The sequence below is a fragment of the Triturus cristatus genome, chromosome 5_2 (assembly GCF_964204655.1).
Source record: "Triturus cristatus chromosome 5_2, aTriCri1.1, whole genome shotgun sequence".
NCBI lineage: Eukaryota > Metazoa > Chordata > Amphibia > Caudata > Salamandridae > Triturus > Triturus cristatus.
The window spans coordinates 994,993,399-995,014,893 of record NC_140588.1 but is presented as its reverse complement, the minus strand read 5'-3'; the positions used below and the strand labels follow the sequence as shown (position 1 = coordinate 995,014,893).

Here is a 21,495-nt window from a genome sequence, read left to right as displayed (position 1 = left end):
GAACCAACGCTGCATGACGCATCTTCGACCAAGACGTCACATCGCCTTGGCTGCACAATGCATTCTCGATGCAGGATTCAGCAACTTTTCACAATGCTTTTGTCCAGGTCTAGCGCGACCAGATATTCAGAATTGCCGATTTGTGCTTTTTTAAAGCTATTTTCACTTAAATCTTAAAAATTGCATATCTCCAAGCTCTACTGATTGGATTTGTGTCCTTCTTGTCTTTATTTATTCAAATGTACTCTACTTTTCTAAATTAGTGTGGGAATTTATTGTGTTGTGTTTTCAAGTTTTTTACAGTCTGAAGTACTACATAAATACTTCACATGTTGCCTTTAAGTTAATCCTGACTGCTTTTGTGCCAAGCTACCATTCAGCACAGGTTGGGATGCTGGTGACTTCACTCTGACAAGGATTGCGGTTGCTGCTTGAGTAGGGTTTCACCCCCCTCAACAAGTAACCCAATTTCTTATAGTACCCAATTTACCAACCTTGTAAGAATGAAAGGCTGTGTTGGTATTTTCAGGGTTTCAAAAGATTGACCTTAAGTTCACAGATATGTTAGTGCGGAGCTTTAATGCACTGAGCCATCTTTCCAACATCGTACAATGCCTGTCGCTGCAAGAGGTGCTGGTCTAACCTATGGGAGACCTGCCAATTGTCTATCTTCATGTACAAGAAAGAGCCATGAAGGATTTTCAGGCTATCCATGACCTATGTCAGGGAGTCCCTTTTACATGCATTGCCTATACATGTATCTCATGTGGAAATCCTAAATCATGGCTTTGGTGCTCATGGACAATACTGATTTAGATGATGCATTTTTTCCTCTAAACAAAAGGTGCAGCTTGAATTGTGTTCTGTAAACCGTGGTCTTTCTTGATGTGGAGCTGGAGATCGAATTACCGTCTGAAGTTCAGCACGAGCTTTGACCAATGGTGGGAGTGACCACGTGAGATTCGTCTGGCTCTGGGGAATGCAGGAGCATTCCCATTATATCCAGCTGACTCCCTCTCACTCTTGCGCCCACATGTTGCGTATTCAACAGACTGACCTTTGAATCCTTGTCATGAGAGGCTCAGTCATCCTGGATGCACAGCTGTAATGACCTCACTATGAAGCCCATGATGTGTCCATAGGCTCAGTCTCAGATTTGCTTGTGCGACTTTCCGTCGACACCATCTCCTGCTTGCTGGCTTGCACTACAGAAAAGGTCTGCGCCCAAGAGAAGCGACACCTTCTAGAATTTCAGCAAATGTTTCTAAGAAGAAAAACCAACAGATGTTTGCGCTAGTGGGCTACATCTGTGACGTAGGAGCCTTGCCTCCTCCCACCTACAGTGGTTACTGTCGTTCAAGCGACTCACAGCCTGAGCTGGCTGTGCGAGTCAATATCCCTGGACTGTAAATCAGATCACAGTGTGTTGTTCCTGGTCGCCTTCCAAACAATATTTCCTCTCCTCTAAACCGTTACTGAACCTGCCTTCTGTAGCCAAGTAGTAAACTCTTAGCTTGATGTGGCTTGTGTGCTTGCCAGCGGCTAACAGAAGGGGCTTGAGGAGACACAATCTCTGTCTGATTAAGGGTTGTGAGTACATTGCCCGTATAGAATATATGTATCTAAGAGTGGAGGAGTTATAAAGCACAAACGGAGCTACAAAGCAAAGGAGAGCTGTTCAAGATGGGGGCAATAGCGAAAGGAAAGCAGCTAGGTAAAGTTGGTCACAGTATGTCGGGGTAATTGGTGACTTCTAGGCCGTCGCAAGGCACCTCTTGATGAGCACAAAAGCGAAGTCGATAAATTTCACTGCATATTTGTTTTTGTGTGTGCGTACAAGAACTCCTAGTATACATTGTAGGTTGTCAGGGCGTAGTATCCTCCCCATAATCTCTGTCAGAAGAGAGACTGTTGCTGTCCAAAGCTGTTATAAAGAGTTCAGGTCATGAAACAAGCATTTAGGCAGCTAGACAGGCTGTGCTGAAAAATGATACAGTAGCCTACGCAGGACTAGCATTTTGGCTACCACTATTCTATTCATGGGAGAGAGGGGCAATGATCCCAGAATACCAGAGAGTTGTGTGTGCTGGTCAGCACCTTCCCCAGGTTTCCTTGTGCTAGGTCATCCTCAGAGTGGAATATTAATCCCCAGGTACCAAAATGTATCACACTGCCAACCCAGAGCCAATGAAGGTAGTGCCTTGCGTTCTGGTTGGGTGAAGAGGTGCAAGGTGAACAGACAAGACTTAGTCCAGATCAGTATTATCCAAGAAACCCTGTGGAAATCTTCAGTCGTATCCATCAGCTGTGGAAGTGTTCTGTGGGAGTCGTGGAGATGCACCAGTGCATCGCCCGCATACAGAGAAATAGCCTCATCAGTATCCCCAATCGTGGTCCCATCAATCGCACCAAGCTCGCAAGAGGCTCAATCGCTATGGGGAATACATTGGTGACAGTAGGAATTCCTGCCTGGTGCCCCTCTGGATGCCGAATGCAGCAGATATTTGACCACCTGTGCAGACCATAGCCACTGAAGTGGTATATATTAGGCTTATCCACCATCAAATGCCAGGGTTGGGACCCATTTTCTCTAGCACTGCAGTTAGGTAAGGCCATCTCAAGGTGTCAAAAGCCTTCTCTATATTGAGGGACAAAGCCGTGGGGAACAGGGCTGTATGTTTGTTGTAGGAGGCTGGATTAGTATATGGTGCACACTTATTTAAGTGAAGTACCTTGCACTAATCCAGACAACCCTTATGGTGATTTTAGTGGTCTTTGATAACCTTTAAATGCTCCAAAAGTGGTAGCTGTGTGAGCAGCCTTCAGGCTTAGTCCAGAAGGAGTGTTAAGCAGCTTGTTTTACCAGAACTACTCATATAGTGTAGATTAAATGAAAAAGAACCACATAGTGTAGTTATAACAATGAGTATATTTATTATACACACTCACTAACACATTGGTATATCTCCTACCCGGAGATAGCAACAAAATACACACAATACTTCAAATGTAAACAGGTAAGTAAGCACAAATACTCAGTGGTCTCCAGCTGGAGACCAAACCATATACTAAAGAAGTGGAATGCTTACTGTGACCGAAGTTGAGACTTGGACCAGAAGACTCAGAAGAGCTGGGGACTCAAGGAACCTCCGGAGGTAAGTCCCTAGGAACTCCACAGAGGCTGTGTGCAGAGTGGAAACACAGCCGCATACTCAATGCAAGTCAATAGAAAAGTTGTGGTTGCAGTTTTCAAGAAGAAGGACCCTTCCCAGTGGACCCTGAAGAAACCCCATGGAAGGTTGGAGAGTCACTCCACTCTTGGATACCCCAGGAACCAGAATACCTACAACAGGGAAGCTGGGTGCATAGGTGCGAAGCGACTTCTGAAACCGCCATAGACCACAATGGAGGACTTCAGAAAAAATGCAGCTGGAGAAGAAGGTGAAATAGTTCGGTGGAATCCAAGGATGAATTCCTGAAGAGGAGAACCTGCAAGCTGAGGGGAGAGAATCTATGCCACTCTGAAGTGACCAGGAGGCACGGACGACCAATGACCACTGATAACAGAAGATGCAGGAGTCATGACGGTTACCTTGTCGCTGCAGCTGTGAGGACCAGGCGACGCTGTGGACCGGTACCAAACAGCGGTCACCTCGGATCTAGGGGATTCAGAGCACAATAACCATGCCAATACCTTACCTGCCCTGCCCTGCTTGATCTCTTTCTGCATGTTGTCTGGTGATGTACTCCGCATAGTCCAGATTTCCCAGTCTACCCACCACTGCATTGTGTTTGAGGTGTGTAATGTCACCATCGTTGCGCACTTCGGCCTTTTGAATGGTGTGCTCCAATTCCAGAATTCGTGTCCGAAAAGCTAACTTTATGCTACATGATGTTTTGATACTGAGGGCTAACTTTATGCTATATGATGTTTTGATACTGAGGCCCATATGGCTGCTTTGAAGGCATGTGTAAGGAGGATGAGCAGTTCCTAGTTTTAGCTTGGTAGAGCAGGAGTCCCATGGCTGAGCCGCCGCACTAAATTTTATAAACAAAGGAGGGACAAGGAGCCGAGTTTATGAGGTCCTGCTCACAGGCTCCCAAAGGAGATTAGTGTAAGGAGGATGAGCAGTTCCTAGTGCTTTGAAGGCATCCCATTCCACCTCTCTGTCCATGGCAGTTCCTTAATTCTCTGTGAAATAGTCAGCTATGTGCGAGCCTCTGGTTTTGCAGAATACCCCTTCCTGTAGAGCTGGTGTATACAGCCTCCAAGTAGGTAATGTGGTGTTGAGCCTACCCCACTGTAGCATTCGTTTTAAAGGGTTGGATCAGACAGTATGCGGCCAAGGTATTCGGTGCTGGAGGCACAAGGGAGCATATCAATGTTGCATAAAAAAGGTTGCTTCTGGTATGATGTTTATGAACTGGGGAGAAGAACGAATATTCTCTTGCAGCTAGATGCATGGAATGCAAAATATCATGCATGTGACCTTTATCTAGCCAGGCTCGGAAACCCCATGCTGTCCTCATTGCAGCAGTTCTCTGCAGTGGGGGGAAGGAGCTGTACAATGTGGTGTCATTAACGGTGTTAAAATCTCCACCCCTATATGTGAAACACTATCAGGTCCTGGAGTAAGGTGGGTAGGAGATCTGTCAGGAAGTCCGACTTGTTACTATTTGGCACATATATGATGACCAGGGTAGTTGGTGCCCCTTCCAGCCACCCCTCAACCACCACATATATTCCCTCTGGGTCAACCTGCTCATGAGTTATCACCAGCAATAGTGCAGGAGCCACCCATGTGGCCAACCCCTGGCATAAGCCGATTGTAAGGTGGGCACGATCTGGCCCTTCCACAATCTCTATACTTGAGGGAGCTGCATAGCATTCAAGCGCTTGACTATGATCCAAGGAAAAATGAGTCCATAAAGGTGGAGGGGAGCGAATAAGGCAATATACGTTCTTGGCAGGTGCCTGGCAGGTGTCCAACATGATGACATGAGGGTCCCCCACACACAGTTACTCCTGCTCTCTGCAGCAGCCAAGACCCTCTTCCAGCAGTTAGTTTGGAAAGTACATGTGGCTGTAGCTGCCATTCAGAAGTCAGCTCGAGGTGGGGGGGTGAAAACGATAGGTGACGCGCCCCTGCTTCACCCTAGCAGTGGGCTGCTGTGTCTGTGTCCCAGTGATGGCAGCCAGGAGGGGAGCAGGGTCAACTCGCCTAATTGCTTGGGCCGCCTGACTCCAGTGTGGCAGAGGAGCCGGAGGGGACCACTGCAGTAGAGGTTGAGAGATGTCATACGATGCATGCGCTGAGCAACGTGGGGGGAGGCGGCTCAGTCCGCCAGGGTGGTATTCCTCACCCAAGTGGTCCCTTGTCTTTGGGCAGGGTGGATGGCTGATGCGGGCGAGGCCTGGTGGTTCGAACGTCTCTGGGCTTACCCACAACAGGAGTCTGTACAACAGGGGGAGGGGGGGGGGGGGGTGGTGGTCACACACAGTTGGAGAGCAGCATGGGCGTAGCTGCCCAGTCCCCAGTCTTCAGCCGCAGGCCGCAGCCAGTGCCAGATTAAACCCTGTGTAGGCCCCTAGGCAGTTGGAATTTCAGGGCTCCCCCTCGCAAATTGTATCCTAATAACCAATGCACCGGATGTTTTTACAAACTGACAGCTGCCAGAAGATGAGCATTTAAGAGACAAACTGTTATGTGAATCTGATGTCTCTGGTTTATGTACTTTAAGTTGTTAATGGGTACATTACATTAATGCAGTATTTTCTTTTTTAGAGTCTTTAATGTAAAGATTTTGTTTCTTTGAGTTGATTAATTTTTTTCTATCTTTTGGAATCAATATTTAAGAAAGCTTGATTGTAATTTTCGTACAAGACCAAATCAATATTATTTTGATCCCTTGTCACAGGCCCCTAAAAGAAGAGGGGCCCATAGGCCAGTGCCCACTTTGCCTATTTGGTCATCCAGAACTGGCCGCAGCCCCAGCACGGCGCAGCTCGGGCATGTCCGAAGGAAGCCGCCAGACCCCTAGACCGGGAAGACAGAGCTTTGGATATTGTGCGATGGCAATGGGCACTGAGTTTAATGGTGAGGCCCTGGCAGGATAATGTCAGGCAAGGCATGGAGCTAACTCACTCGGCGTCCATCCCAGTCGCCATCTTGGCTCCGCCCCATGCTATACAAATGTTAGGATACATTCCAAATTAATGCAGGAAAAATTGTTTTATTTTCCATTCCTTGTTGCAACAAAAGCGTGTATAGCCCAAAATCAATTTGCACCATGTTTCAAATCTCGATGTAATATGGCCATTCTGCAAAATTCGTTTGATTCGTCCCTTATTGATATTGATGAATTGATGCTGATATGTTTCAGTTAGAGCTTTAACTCACACCTTTATTACCACCAATACTCTTGAACCCCTGCAGAAGACACCAATCAGTTGCAGCCATGGGTAGCACATGTTACGGACGGCAGTTATTGCAGCACGTGCCCTCAGGAGTCCCACAAGCAGGCACAGGAAGGAACAGGAAGTAAGCTGGGCTTCAGTAGCCATGTTTACTTTCATCAGTTTACACCTCTTGCCCTTCAGTCAGGCTGTCGGCAACACAGAGCGCGGGACAAGATGTCAATGTTGTGATGTCAGTGGGATTTAAAACAGAGCATAATGTCACTTACACGACCCCGGACATTTTGGTGAAGCGATGCCCATGGCCCTGGACCCCAGCAGCTGGGCTGCTGCTGGACTGCAAAACTGCACCTAGCCATCTGCAGTAATTTTCAGCAGGTGACCAGTGATGTCACAACCGCCCTACTACAATGAGACACACTACTCCAGAACAGAAACTGAACGCATGCCAGAAGCACAGGTGCAGTCGCTAGAGCCGGGCAACCCGCTTCATTTCATAAACGAAACAAGCATTTGCAATGCAATAGGTCTCGCATTTGCGAGAGTTTGAGCTATCGACATTGGAAATGATAATGCCTTTTATTTATTTGTTCAGAAAACCTGCAGGGCAATGCGTAAACACGCACTTTGTACTTATAGTCCTTGCTCACGAGAAGTAAGGCTGTCAGTAAAAGAGGCGCAGTTACTGCCAACCTTGCTTCTTGTAAGCAATGACTATAAGTACAAAGTGAGTATTTACACACCACCTGCAGGTTTTCAAAACATATAAATAAAAGGCATTGTCATTTACAATGCCAATTTCTCAAACTCTCACAAATGCATTGTTCTATGCGTTAAGTCTATCAATCAATCAGTATATTTGTAGAGAGCTACTGCCCCCCCCCCCACCCCGCCCAAGGGTATCCTGGCACTGAGGGTGAGCGGCAGAGAGCATTTATGACTACATATTGAGTGCCTAAACTCACCAGTAACTGACAAGGCATTCATTAATAAGCCAGGCCTATCCATGCATTCGCAGGTAATGACCGGTACTCTGCACATTTCTCTGCACATGAATGGCTTGCACCCTGCCTGCTCTCCAGTTATAAATAGTGTCCCCTGTACAATTGCTTTATTTGTTGTTCCCTGCTAAAATGAGTTGATTCTCGATTCTATTCTCGTGCTGTTTGTGTTGTTGTGTTTTCGATGGTGGCTTGTGTTTGGTTCCAATGAATGATGTCACTGTGATGTTTTGTTTTCTAGTTGGCATGAAACTATTTTTGAGGAGTGTGGCCAGGTTCTTTTTTTTATTTTTCTTTGCATTTCAAACTTTGGGTTGTTACATAAGAGTTGCTTTAGCCCTTTAAAATATCCAGTAATTCGAATCTCAACTCAGTTTACAAATAAAGTATCTGCAGACAGGTTATTGTGTTTGTTCTTATCCACCGCATGCTCCGTGAATATTAGCTTCTGATATTGCACACTCGGGACATTGTCAGCTTCTGTTCTCCCTGAGCACATTTCTGTCTTATACCCTGTCCTGTGTGCCCAGGATGCATATCTGTGCGAGACACTCTTCATTTTTTGTCCAGGATACAGGTATTTGATATCGTCCCAATGTGCACTTTCAACATTTATGTCTATTTGGCTCTCTGTGTGCACTGAGAATGTTGGTGCCTGACACATTTGTGTACACTGTGAATATGGATCGTCGATTTCAGATTTACTGCACTGTGAAGTTTGTTGTGCCATACTGTTTTTGCGTCTTTGGAAAATTGAAGACCGATCTTGCTTTGTGCATAAACTGAAAATATTGTTGTTTGACAGCAGTTCACTGGGTGTAAACAAATGAGACATCAGGCTGCTAAAAACGTCAGAAGGACAGGCCAACAACAGACATGGCACGAGGCTGAACCCGAAGACATCTCTCAGACTCTATCTTCCAGGGCAGGGTTATGATGGAAGCTTCCCTCGAACACAAAAACAGCCCCTTCCCAGGCTTTACAATGCGCCTGTTTTTGTGCTCATTAGTGCACATCAGTGATGTCTTTGGGACACAGAAGGCAGCAGGGGTACCTGGTAGAGCCAGCATCGGCGTCCAGTTACAAGATCGGATGCACTAATGTTACCGATCAAAAGAAAACAAGTGGGGGGTTGGGGCGTGGAGGGTAACTAAAAGGCAAATCAAGCATGTGCGCGCAGGATGGGAGCGTGTGAGCGTGTGATGAGCCGCAATGCGGGCGCACACATGTACTGAAAGGTATATCAAGCGCGCTGTGGGAGCGTATGAGGAGACGCCATGCGCGCGCACATCGCCTGTCCGGGTGCTCACATGGTTTGTCTCCCTTCGCGCACCAAACTGAGGACAATAGAGTCTCGCCAAGGCGAAGCAGCGCATGCGCTGCGTTAGGTAGGCGAGACCTAAAAAGACTCGCAGCTGGGAGGCCTAATAGAGTATGTTTGGATATTGAGAACAGAGAAAGAGACAGCCCCCCTCCGAGGAATGCAGCCAGGGTACAGAGAGACATGACTGGCAGGATTCCAGGCACGGCAGAGAGGAAGAGGCCAATGGCACTCTACTGGACATGATACAATGAACCACACAGCTGCCGCCAGCATTTTACTTTAGAACAGAAGTGAGGGGCATTTTTATTAAATCAGTGAGGCTCAAAAGCAGGTAACTGTGCATTTCTACATAGGTCTTTAGGGACCATCTTGAAACAGGACCAGTTTCATACCGTGACGCTCCATATTCACCAATACAAAGCATGTTAATAAAATGTTTATCATTTTGCTGTCAGAAGGCTCTAGTTTTAATAGGAATAACGCCTGGTATCGAGAGAACCTGCTGGTGTCTTGATTCTGGTATTAAATAGTAAATCTAATGATACCACTAAAAATGTGTGACAACATGCATTAGACATGTACGGTTTACCCATGATACGACAGAACAGACAAGTGTGCCATCACAGCACACCCATGGAAACTGAGTATTATAAGGAATAAAGCACCCCAACAGTATGTAATGAGAATGCTACAAATTGGCTCTGAGTTTTGCAGCCTCACAAAGGCACTCGACCTGAGAGGAAAGTTACTGAACTTTTCAGTGACTTGCAGTATGGCTGGGGTTGTGTGAGAACCACCAGAGATTGCGAGCTTGTCTTCAATATACTGGGGTGGTGGTCATGATGTCTTTGTAGATGATGGTGTTGAAGATGGTGCTGGCCAGCAAGGGGACCAATGGAGTTCCACCAGGATGGGGGTGATGGGATCATATTTCTTAAGGGGCCTGGATGAAACATGTTGCAGCATGTCGGATTCCCTTAGGGGGTGCCAGTGTGGAGTCTAGGGGGCATAGGGAAGGGCATACCATCATCCAGATGTGGAAGTATGTGGATTTGAATAGCAGTTCTAAAGTCCCTTTCTGCAAGAAATGGCTTGACTTTCTTTAGAAGTAAAGAGGGCTAATACCAGCTGACTTTATGTTTTTGGCAATGTGCTCCTTGAAAGTGAGGGTGGTGTCCAGGGTTAATCCAAGTGACTTGAAAGACGAGGCTTGAAGCCATCAAGGTTCATGTCACTGAGCCAGATTTGCACTGTTTCTTGACTCCTGTCCTTAGCAAAGAACAGGAATGATGTCTTGGTTGAGTTGAGCTTCAGGTGAGTGCTGGGCATACAGGTGTGGATGATGTGCAGGCAGTGTTTGAGGCATGATATGCTGGTGTCTGGTCAGTGTCCGGTACAACCGTACTCCAGTGCCAGTCAAACAGTATCCTGGTGGTTCACTTGTACTTCCAAGGGGAATTGTGTCAACCGCTCGAAACTAGTGCCATACTTTAGTGAGGGTTTGGCCTCAGCAAAACAAGCTATGAGTTTGGGAACCCACCCACGGTATATAAGAGCTACTCTGGAGGTTACATATTGCATGTTTGGAAACCTGGTGATTAGCAGCCCCTGCCCTCCCACTCTCCTAGTTAAAACACCTTTTCCTCCAATTCAATTAAACACACTCACCCCTCTCTAGTCCCTACACTCTATGATGTGATCACAAACTCTCTGCAGCTTCCATACAATAAGCACTCGTCACCGAATCTTAAATAGAACACAAAACAAAGTTCAACATATACCAGCAAATTGTTCCATAAACATAGAATGGGGAAACCCTTTTGTACCTCAGGCCCAAAATGCCCAGTTAACCACACTGATAGAGAAAACATGACCAGGCCTGCGCTATGAAAACATACTCATCCTTAATGAAACCAGTAACACTGTGTCAAACACACAGGTCTCACTGATGCTGCTGCTGTGCAGCTTCCAGAACAAAAGGACTAACTGCAAATCTCAAGGGTGTTACATGTAAGTTTTGTAGTGCTTGATAGTTCCTGGCTTAGTATTAAGTAAAATGTTTATTGTGCAAAACAAAATGTTTTACCATCAGTTTATAATTGAAATGACATATATAGCGTTATTGTAAAAAAGGCAGTACATTCATGTATATGAATATTTTTTTTCACAATGTGTTGATTGGTCAAAATACATACATAGCCAAACAAAAGAAAAAAGCAAACACAGAGTGTTCTTACCAGGTGGATGTAAGGTACGAAGTATCCTAGGACCACCGTAGCTATTCCAAATGCCCAAACCCGATATGTCTTCATGCGGAACACTCTCGGGTTAAAGTAGTTCCGCAAGGCGGCAAGGCACCCCCTTTTGGTCCCTTTCTCCTTGTCTCCGCCATGACCATGTGAGCGAGGCATGATGGGTTTGAAGGTGAGGGACAGCAGAACCTGAATGAACATGAAGGCACTCAGCACCTGGAAGGTGTGTGAAAGGCCGATGGCTTTTCCAATGGTCTTCATGAGAAAAGGGAGGGTCATGGTGAACAGGCAGCTCCCGCCTGCCACTATGCCATTCACCAAGCCCAGGCGTCGCCTAAAGTAGTGTCCAAGGATAACCAGCGAAGGCTGGAAGGCAAAGGAACTTCCGCATCCAAAGAGTATCCCGTAGGTGAAGTATCTGACCTCAAGAGACCTGCAGAAACAAAGGGTTCAAGAGTAAGCATCACTTAAAGATAGATATCAAGGAATGTGTGACAGCTTAAACAGGTACACAACCCTAACCTCTGCACATCCCCTTACTTCTTCCACTTCACCATCCTTTAAAATGAATATTGCAATATTCACATACGTGTGTGTGTGTGTGTGTGTGTGTGTATGTGTGCGTGCTTGTGTATGTATTTATAATTACTGAGAAGACACTGTTAAAAGGATGTTATAGTTCCACAACAAAACCGAAAATCCCCTACAAGTTGCCAGCAAGTACCATTCTCAGTACTCGATACATAATGTTAGAGCTGGCATCCTTCGTATGGTTTTCCCCAAACTATATTCCTTCAGACCTCTTGTGTGGTTGACTTTGTTTTTTTTTCCTGGCCTTGGGACTCTGCACACTTTACCACTGCTGACCAGTGCTAATCTGCTTGTGCTCTATGCTTAAACCATGGTATGATTAGCTTGTATCCAATTGACATATTACATTTACTTGTAAGGCCCCAGTAAGGTGGCACTACCAGTGCCTAGGGTCTGTAAATTAAATGCTTCTAGTGGGACTGCAGCACTGAGTAAGCCACCCACTTAAGTAGTACTTTAAGCGTTTCATGCCTGCCATTGCAACCTCTGTATGCAGTTTTAAAACTGCCATTTCGACCTGGCAAAATAAAGCTTGTGCCAGGCCCAATCCTTCCTTTTTGATACATGTAAGTCACCTCTAGGGTAGGCCCTGGATAGCCGGGGGCAGGATTCAATATATTTAAAAAGTAGGACATGTACTGTTAAGTTTTACATGTCCTTTTACATGTCCTGGTAGTAAAAAACGTTTACATTCATTTATCACTACTGCAAGAACTGCCTCTCCCACAGGATAACATTGGAGTAACCGTATTAAATTTGATAAGCTGTAATTTATAAATGGGAGCAGGTAACTAGTTCATGGTTGGTGTCTTTGGAATTGTAATGAAAAATCCTAAATTATGGTGTAGTCGGAGTTTAAATTACAATTTTGAAAATGCTACTTTTAAAAAGTTGGCCTTTTCCTCCCGTGGCCATTTAGTGCCTGCAGTCTGTCTCTGGGTCACATGACTGGGTGTAGCTGACAGTTGAGCACTGTGTATTCCTCCTAGACAGCCACACACAATAGGAACTCAGGTGTCCCTGGATGGGCCATCACTAGCAGGATGGGAGGGAGGAGATGGGCACAGCCATACTTACACTTGAATAGGCTGTGTTATGCCTCCACACAAATAGCTGAATACACCCTGTAGTTAGTCAGAAGCCAGGACAAGGAAAATGCCTGAGGAGTTCAAAGGGAATTCTAGACGCTTCTCCCACTTTCCAGAGGAAGGGCACCAGGTATTAACATTGGTCCTCAGACACCACTTCTTCAGGACACCTCTGGACCTGTCAATTCTCTGCCAGGGAGAAGGACTGCTGTGCTGCTGAAAGGACTGCCAGTCTGCTGGGCTGCTGCTCCGAAGGACTATTGCTCTGGAAGACTGTTACCCTGCTGTGCTGACCTGATGCCACTGCCCCCTTGCCTGGGTGAGAAGGACAAGACCTGCAACTCTGATCCCAGGACCCCAGAATGACTCCAAGGGCTAGTTGGATGGCCTACTGATCAGAATCCTGAGGGACACAACAGACTTCCAACAACCTTGAACCCAGCATCTGGACTCTTCCATCTGTGAGTCCTACTCTCCCAAGTGGCACCACCCCAGTCCTAGACCCTTGGAAGTGTGCCTGAAGGAGCTTCTGTCTGCCCAGATGTGGTCCCCATTGGAACTGACGCATGGTCCCGCAAGCCTCGCTGCACAGCTGCCAGCCTCATCGGAATCGTCGCTGAACGACGCAATGCCCCACCAAGCTATGCTGCACTGCTCCCCGTAACTGATGCAAACCCTTGCAAAGCCCTGCAAATTGTGCTGCACATCTACATCAGAACCAATGCCGGATGAAGTGAAGTCTCGCAAAGTAACACTGTGCAGACCACGCACATGGATTTAATGTGGTCTGTTCAGGGGGCCTAACTGGGTCCTTGTAGCTGGCCCACCTTCCATTGCACTCGGCCTGAACTTGTAACTTTGTCCTGATCCAGCGTGACCAGATAACCACAGTTGGCACTTTGTGCTTTTCGTGCTATTGTCACTAAAGTCTTTAAAATTGCATACTCCGGTTCTACTGATTGGATTTGGGTTGTTTTGGTCTTGTTTTATTTATTAAACACTTGTCTTATTTCTTAACTTGGTATGGGATCCTTTTTGTGTGGTGTTTTTTTACCTTATTGCTGTTTGAATTGTTGCATAAATACTTTACACATTGCCTCTAAGTTAAGTCTGGCTGCCCTGTGCCAAGCTACTTGAGGGTTGAACAAGGGTTAATTCCTCAAACATACCATAACTCACTCCCTCACCATGAAAACTATAACCTGCATCGAAAATAGACTTGCTTATGACCTTATACATGATATGATAATTGTCATCACAAATTACGTGCATGATGACATGCCTGGTGACACTAAACTGCATATCACTTTACTATTGACATTATTTTTGGCATCACTCTGCACAGACTTTGGTTTCTTTATTTTGATATGATGTCCAGTAGTTTATTAGTAAAAGTAGCAGAAACAACTCATATATGGTCAAACACCTATGCATTAAGAAATTGTGCAATCAGCATATTTTATTATGAGTCTGTTCTATATATGAAATTCAAACCCACATCATGAAAATATTTTCCATATATGCCATGACTGATGAATGGAATTATAACAAAAGGCTAATATTGAATACAGATTTAACTGCTAACTAATATCACAGGATCAAACATTTGACTTAGAGATAGAAGAAATTAAGCCAATGGATTATGTGTTAATATTGTGCTGTTAAATGATGGAGATGAGAGTAGGATGTTTGAAAGAAGTATGAGAAAATCAGTCTTTCACATTTAAACTTTATCGTGTTTTACTCATACTCATATGGAGAAATACAAAGGCTGATAGGTATATACTACTTCATAGCTATTTTACATATACAACATGTTTTGGTGTTTTTATTGCACAGCATGCAGTGGAAAAACACCCATATATATCACCGGGAACCATGAAATATGGAAAGTATTTCCCATTTGCAAAAGAAATACGTATTTCATCTTCATAATGACTGCACCAAACCAATCTGGAGAGCTTTAATATAACCAAAGCTCTGGGATTAAGTGGCATTTAGGAACACATTATGGTAAGATATTATCTAATTATCTAATTTATTCAGAAAAAATGCGAATTATGCGGCACATTGCCTGGAAGTAATATTTTGATCCATTTGAGCTTGAAGCAACTATTTAGTGAAATCTGTAGATTCTTCAAATATGTGGAACATTTTGTGACATATATGGTAAATCTATAAGTATGTGGTATACATGCTACCACAGAATCGCAAAAATACACTGACCCCCATTGTCTTATCATCACTGTAGGAAAGTCCTCTATTTGACATGGTTCCCCCCCCCACCTTTTGCCTGGTATTTGATGTGATTTCTAATGGAAGTGCACTGGGTCCCTGCTATCCAGGTCCCCGAGGCCAGATCTCTTTCCGAATACTGTACAACTGTTTCCCCCAATTGGCAATACCTTTGGTACCCCTTGAAAGTCCCTAGTAAATGGTACCTCCGGTACCTAGGGCCTGAGGTACAAAAGTGGGTCCCTAGGGGGGGCAGCACGAAATGTGCCACACTAAGGGCCCCTGCACTGAGCTCATGCAAACTGCCACTGCGGGCTGCGTGTCTAGATGTAGACAAAAGTGAAAACACAACATAGCACACAGCCTGCGTGCCCCGCCCACCAACACTCCATTAAGTATAGGTCACCCCTATAGCACGCCCACCAACACTCCATTAAGTATAGGTCACCCCTATAGCATTCCTTCCAGCCTACACTTCATGTGACGGCATAACTGCACAAGCGGATATGCCCCTGTGCTGGGAAGTCATTTTACAAGAATGTGCTAGACAATGGTAGAAATGAGTTACCCAGCTACATGATGGCTCTACTGAAAATAGGGATTTTTGGTATCAAACATCTCATATTAATAGACCCCACTGAGGCCAGGGTCGGATTGAGTAATACATGCAGTGGTGTAACACAGGCCCCCGCATTCCCCGCAGTGCGGGGGGGCCGGAGCTGCCGGGGGCCCCCTCAGCACAGTACTCAAGCCTGAGAGCTCCAGGTTAAATCCGGAGCGGGGGCCCCTCAATGTACCTTACAGGGGGGCCCCTCAACTTTCGTTACGCTAATGAATAAATGCACACAGAGGGCACCTTAGAAGTACCCCCTGAAAACCAGCCACTGATATGCTGACTGACTGGTTCTAACCAGCCTGCCACCAGAGATGAGCTTCTGATCCCCAAGGGTGAGGTCCTTTGCTCTCCAGGGGCCATAAACCAAGTCTGCTCAGGCAGGGGGTATGGTACAGCTCCTCCCACAGGATGACCTGCAGTGTAGCATTCCAAGGCAGGGGAGCTTCAATAGGGCCTACCACTTTAACTATGCAAATCTGTTTCTCTCCCTGGAGAAGAAGCTGACCCCTTTTGACTAGAGCAACTTGGCACCTGTATAGGTGGGAAACTCAGCTGGTCAGACAGGCGTGTCAACCATCAGAGTAGTGCCACACCTATGGAGAGCTACTTGAAGTAGAGACAACTTTTCAAAGTTAGCCATCTTGGTTATGAAGAAATCAGGATTTCTGGGACAGGGTTATGACTATGACTATCTCATCCAGGAAGTGGTCATATAGGCGGTGTAGTGACCCCTAAGGGTACATAGCCCATTGGCTACTATCCTACACTCCCATAACACCCAAAAGTCAGTATTTAGAGGAGCCCCTGGCAGCAGAGGCTAAGTTCCTGCTGACCAAAAGAAGAGGAAAGGCCAACAAGCCACTAAAGCAAGAATTGCAGAAGAATTAACTGACTCTGCACCAGCCCAGCGCAACTGTTCCCCTGCATCTTGCAGGTACCAAAGACCAAACTGTGAGACTTCAGACCCGCAAAAAACCTGATGCCGCAACCCACCCCTTCACCCGAAACAAAGTGAGCCAACGGTGACACAGTGGTCCCCAGCCTCCAGAAACAGAGTCCACTATGGTTTCACCCTCGTGAACTCTCCGAAGCCACCTGCAGCCTTAGTGTGCAGGCCCACCCTCAATGGCAAGTGCTCCTGGACGAGAAAAACCCAACACATCAAAGACCCTCTCCACTTGGCCGTTCTGGCCGGAGGAGAAGAGGACCACTGGTGTCTCCATGTCCCCTAGTGACGCAAGACCTAAACCTTCTTGTTGTTGCAGCCTGACTGGCCTTCCAGTCAGATACTGCAGCATCTGTTGGAGAAGACCGACCTCCATTGACTTGCATTGGGCACCCAATGCTGTTTGTCACCACTGCACCCGGCTGCCCTCGTGCTGCTGGAGGTGATCTGCTGGTGCTACCTTGGACCCTTCCCCATACACCTCACAAGTCCAGAAGGTTGGTCTTGTAAGTTGCTGCCAAGAGCTCTTATGCCGTACCCTTTTTTCTTCCATAGGATACATTGCAGCCTCTGACAAATGCACTAAGTGTCGACTGCTTAAATGCAAAAGTATTTCTCTAGAAAATGTTTTACCTGATCGTCTTGATTCTGGTGCCTAAACATATATAAATATACATGTTATTGTTATAAACTGGTGTGGATCTCCTTATTGAGTCGGGAGAGTTATTTATTGACTATTGTATGTATTTGCAGATGTCTCACACTACGCTCTGATAAGCCTAAGGACGCTCGACCACACTACCCCCTAAAAGAGCACACAGGGATTGCTAGAGCAAGCCCTGTCCACTGTCCCGGTCCCGGACTGTTTGCACAGTATATCTCGGTTTGATAAACTACATAAAGAGCCGGATTCCTACAATCATTTTGTTCAAGTAAGACAAACAAAATGCAAACATTCTAACTTCAATCAGTGCCTATTGTTAGCTGCACTTTGAAGAAAATTAACTACCCCAAAGTAAACATGCAATATAAAATATGTACAACGGGTATCATATGTAATATGGACCAATATTGCCACCAAGAAGTTCTTTTGACATTTATAAACTACTCTGCCTTCGCCTTGTGGTTTGTGATGTCTCCAGAACTCCTCAATTGCAATATCACATCATATTACAAGTTACCTGTGCACCATATAACATTCGACATGCACAACCACACTTGCCTCCAAGGGCTTGGGACATTTCCATTCTATGCACCCACAAGTGTCCACACATTAACTCTATGCTGTAAATGACTACTATGCTGTTAGTGATGTCATCAGTGATGCCATTAAAGTCTTTTGAGATAATATCAGTGATGTCATCAATGATCTCATTTAACATGCCATGAGTGATATAATACATGAAGAAATAAGCAGTGCGTAGCAGGGCCACAAATTATAGTTTATTCACTAAACTATAACTGGTCAATTTAAAGGGTTTAAAGGGTTTTCTGGCCTTTAGATGTTAGTTCTTATCTCGTTTCAACACCTAACTATATCTCTCACTTTAATCTTTGCTTTTTTCTATGGATTTTAGTTATTTTATTATAAGTTATAATCGTATTACCTTACCTAACTACAATGTTACATGAACCTTCGGTTTTTTTCATTGAATTGTGGCGGAATTTCAATTATATTCAAACTTGACTACACACTCTGCCACATCAATCAGCCTGCACCCAATGCTCCTGCTTCTCACTGGCTTCAGCCATTCACAGCGGGAGGTTGGCTGTGAGTCCTGGTGGGAGCCCAACCCCTACGGCTGTTCAACCTTCCTTTTGGGCGTCCAACTGCCCAACAGCGCACCGCCTTTCGCCATGCTCAGCAGTGAGCTGGCGATAGGACCTGGCCTATAGTCAGGCCCTGCACCCAACCTCCATGTGAGTGTCCAACCTCTTACTGTTCATGACCTTGGACTGTGCGCAGCATGTGGGTTGGGCCTGGCCCTGCAACAACTCCCCCCCCACCCCACGTGGCCAACTGCTCCATGGATTTGGCCATGAGCAGCAGAGGTTGGCCTCAGGCCACTCAAACCCCCACAGGCACCCATCCCCCTAATATGCACAGCCTTCAGCAGTGTGCAGCAGAGGGTTGGCCAACTGCAGACGACAAATCCCCACTGCACACAAACTATAGCCTGTACAATGGAGACTGGCCACCGGATCTAGTCTATGACCCTTGTAGTTTTTTTTTCCAGTGTGTTACCTTGGTACCACAGTTAGTGCCATGCTGGTTACCGTGATAGCAGGAGTTTATACTGTGGTACCAGCACCTCAAATGATTTGGTTAATTAAACTTAACCTCTTCAGTGCCCCGCCCTTTCCCCGCCCTGTGCCGGGCCTTTCATTAGCGGGCGGGGTTCATGACGAGATAGTCTCGTCATGGGCACAGCGCAACCGCGCTCCATGACGAGACTATCTCGTCATGGGCACTGAAGGGGTTAAGGAGTGGGGGGGTTACATTGGGACCCCTCCACATGACCTTTGGGGTACTACTGTGCCCCCTTATGGGCTTTTTAAAGACTCATGGACTGAGTCCCCGAGTCCTGCAATGGCAGCTGCAACATTTTCTTCATAGTTGCAGACAGCCAATCAGACTATCCGTGAAAGAACTAAGGCGAATAAACTTTGTTTCTGAAAAGTTTCATGCACATTCGTCAAGCAGTGCCAAAATTTTAATAAAACAAAAAATTCTCTTCCAATGGAAACTCTTACTTATCTATTACTAGATACTGTGTAATAATACATACACACAAACACACACATCCTCAAACTATGTATTTCCAATATGGTTATACAATAAAGATGAAGTCAAAAAAACAAATTTTCAATTTTAACTTCCTTTTTTGCTCACCACTACAGAAAAACACACTGAACAAAATGACACCAATATGGCATGAAGACAGGGGCAAAAAAAAGGCCCCCACAGCCCCTGCGGCTTACTCATACTGGAGGCAGCCCCCTCATCCCCTACTGGTGTGAGGGGCCCCTTCAGCATACCTTTCAGGGGGCCCCCACACGTTTTGTTATGCCGCTGAATGAAAATGGTATCGGTTGAGCTTGAAAGAGGTTAAAAGTTAGAAATATCCGGACCATTAGTCCTGGGACAGTCACTGAACCCAGGTTTGGTCACTGTCATTGGGCCTAATTTAAAAAAGAAAACCTTTTGTTCTCATCATCCTTTTCAGGCCGAGGGTCCCAAAATTAGGCCCATACACTCTAAGAGTCAGATTAGGGTTTGGTTTAGTTCCATCATCCTGCAGCAAAAACTGATACAAGGCGTGCATCTCCTGGCCCAGTGGCTTATGTGTAGGTAGGCGAGACTAAGAGAAATTTAAAAAAGGAAATTTTGCTGCATCATTTCAGGGTCAGGGTTTTTTTGGCAGTGGATTCCAAGTAAAAGCTCTTGATCCTTACTGGTACCTCCTTTTGGGTTTGCAGACCTGTGTCCAGGGTCGCAAACCTTGCAGGGCTGTCCTTAAGGGTCCAAAATATTTATACTGAATATGAATATAGCAATATTTACCGGTTTTAGTATGTGTTATTATTTATTGATGCTGTTCTTTTAGATGTTAGTATAAATATTCTCAGGCAAATAGCATTGGCTATGGATCCCTCTTCTCCTGAATCCAGTTAATGGCTTCTGTTTGGACCACCGCTCTGTTTATGCGAACGGCCATGGTTTAAGAAGCTGAGGACCTGGCTCTTCCAAAAGGCCACCCTTGCACTGCCCTGGCGGCTCTTCTTAAGGTGTCAGGACACCTTCCCAGGTAATATGTAAGTCATACAAATGCTAATAACATAACATAACAAACATAACATAACAAGAACAACATGCAGTACCAAAGTCATCAGGACTCAGCGCTTGGCTTTGCTACTGCAGACCTATTGGGTTTACCAGTTCTGTTTGTTGAAAACCAAAATGGCTATGCTGAATAGCATCACAAAACAGGGTGATGATATCTAATGCATGCCAGCGTCATCACACATGTGCACATAACTTTCATGACACTACTGCCGCCCCATTGTGATCAAGCACGCACTCTATATCGTCCACCGGGGATAGCTAATGTATTTCTGGAATCATGTGGGCACGCTTTAGCAGATAGAGCACTGTGTTTTTCGAACTATTTGCTTCTCGGGGACATTAATATCCATCTCGACTCTATGGACACGGCCGATTCGACTGCTTTTATGGACTCGCTTCATCTAGCCCAACTTTCTCAATGGGTCACATATCCGACCCATCAAGGAGAGCACATTTTGGATTCCATCTGCTCCAACTTTCCTATTGTAGTTGAAAGGCCTCTCCCGGTGGCTTGGTCAGATCATTTCCCTATATTTTTTTCTTGGGACATTATGCGCCCACCCCATCCATGCTGTGCCTATCGGCCGCCTACCTTTAGGAAACTGGATGCTGGGCAGCTGAGCAGCCGCTTGGCAGCCTCTCGTCCTTCCTTTTCTGAGGACCTTGAGGATGATGTGTCAAGATTTGCAGATTGGATTACTGCCGCAGTCGGCATTCTTTCTGCTCCAGGTCAGCCTAATCTGAGGAGAGAGTCCCCTTCTAAGCCTTGGTTTACTTCTGATCTGAGGATTTTGAAACACGCCTGTAAGGTATTGGAGAGAGCATGGCGTTCCAGCGGCTACTGCCCTATAGCCTAACTTGCACTCAGAGCTAAACAAAAACTTTATTACGCGGCCATTGGACTGGCCAAAGACCGGTATTTTTCCGATCGTATTGATAGTGCAAACAATAATTCCAAGAAATATTTTCTATTGTGAAGAGTTTTGTGTCTCCTAGTGCCCAGGCTCTGGTGGTACCCTTATCGGTTATTTGGTGTAACACCTTAGCAAAATTCTTCAGGGACAAAATAGTTAGCATTCAGGACTCTTTTTCAACTGTGTCCAAGAATTCTACTCCCACTTGGCTGGGGAAGCAGATGATAAAGATTACTTCCATCTTTTCTGCTTTTAAACCTGTT

The 21,495-nt window shown here is 45.7% G+C and overlaps 1 protein-coding gene across 1 annotated transcript in view; it reads right to left on the bottom strand.

Moving 5' to 3' along the window:
- SLC16A2 (solute carrier family 16 member 2) overlaps positions 1–21,495 on the bottom strand; it is a 466,864-nt gene that overhangs the window by 132,617 nt on the left and 312,752 nt on the right. Inside the window, exon 3 of the mRNA XM_085608252.1 lies at positions 10,981–11,428. Within this exon, the coding sequence (XP_085464378.1) occupies positions 10,981–11,428 (448 nt within the window). The remainder of the gene's footprint in view (positions 1–10,980; positions 11,429–21,495) is intronic.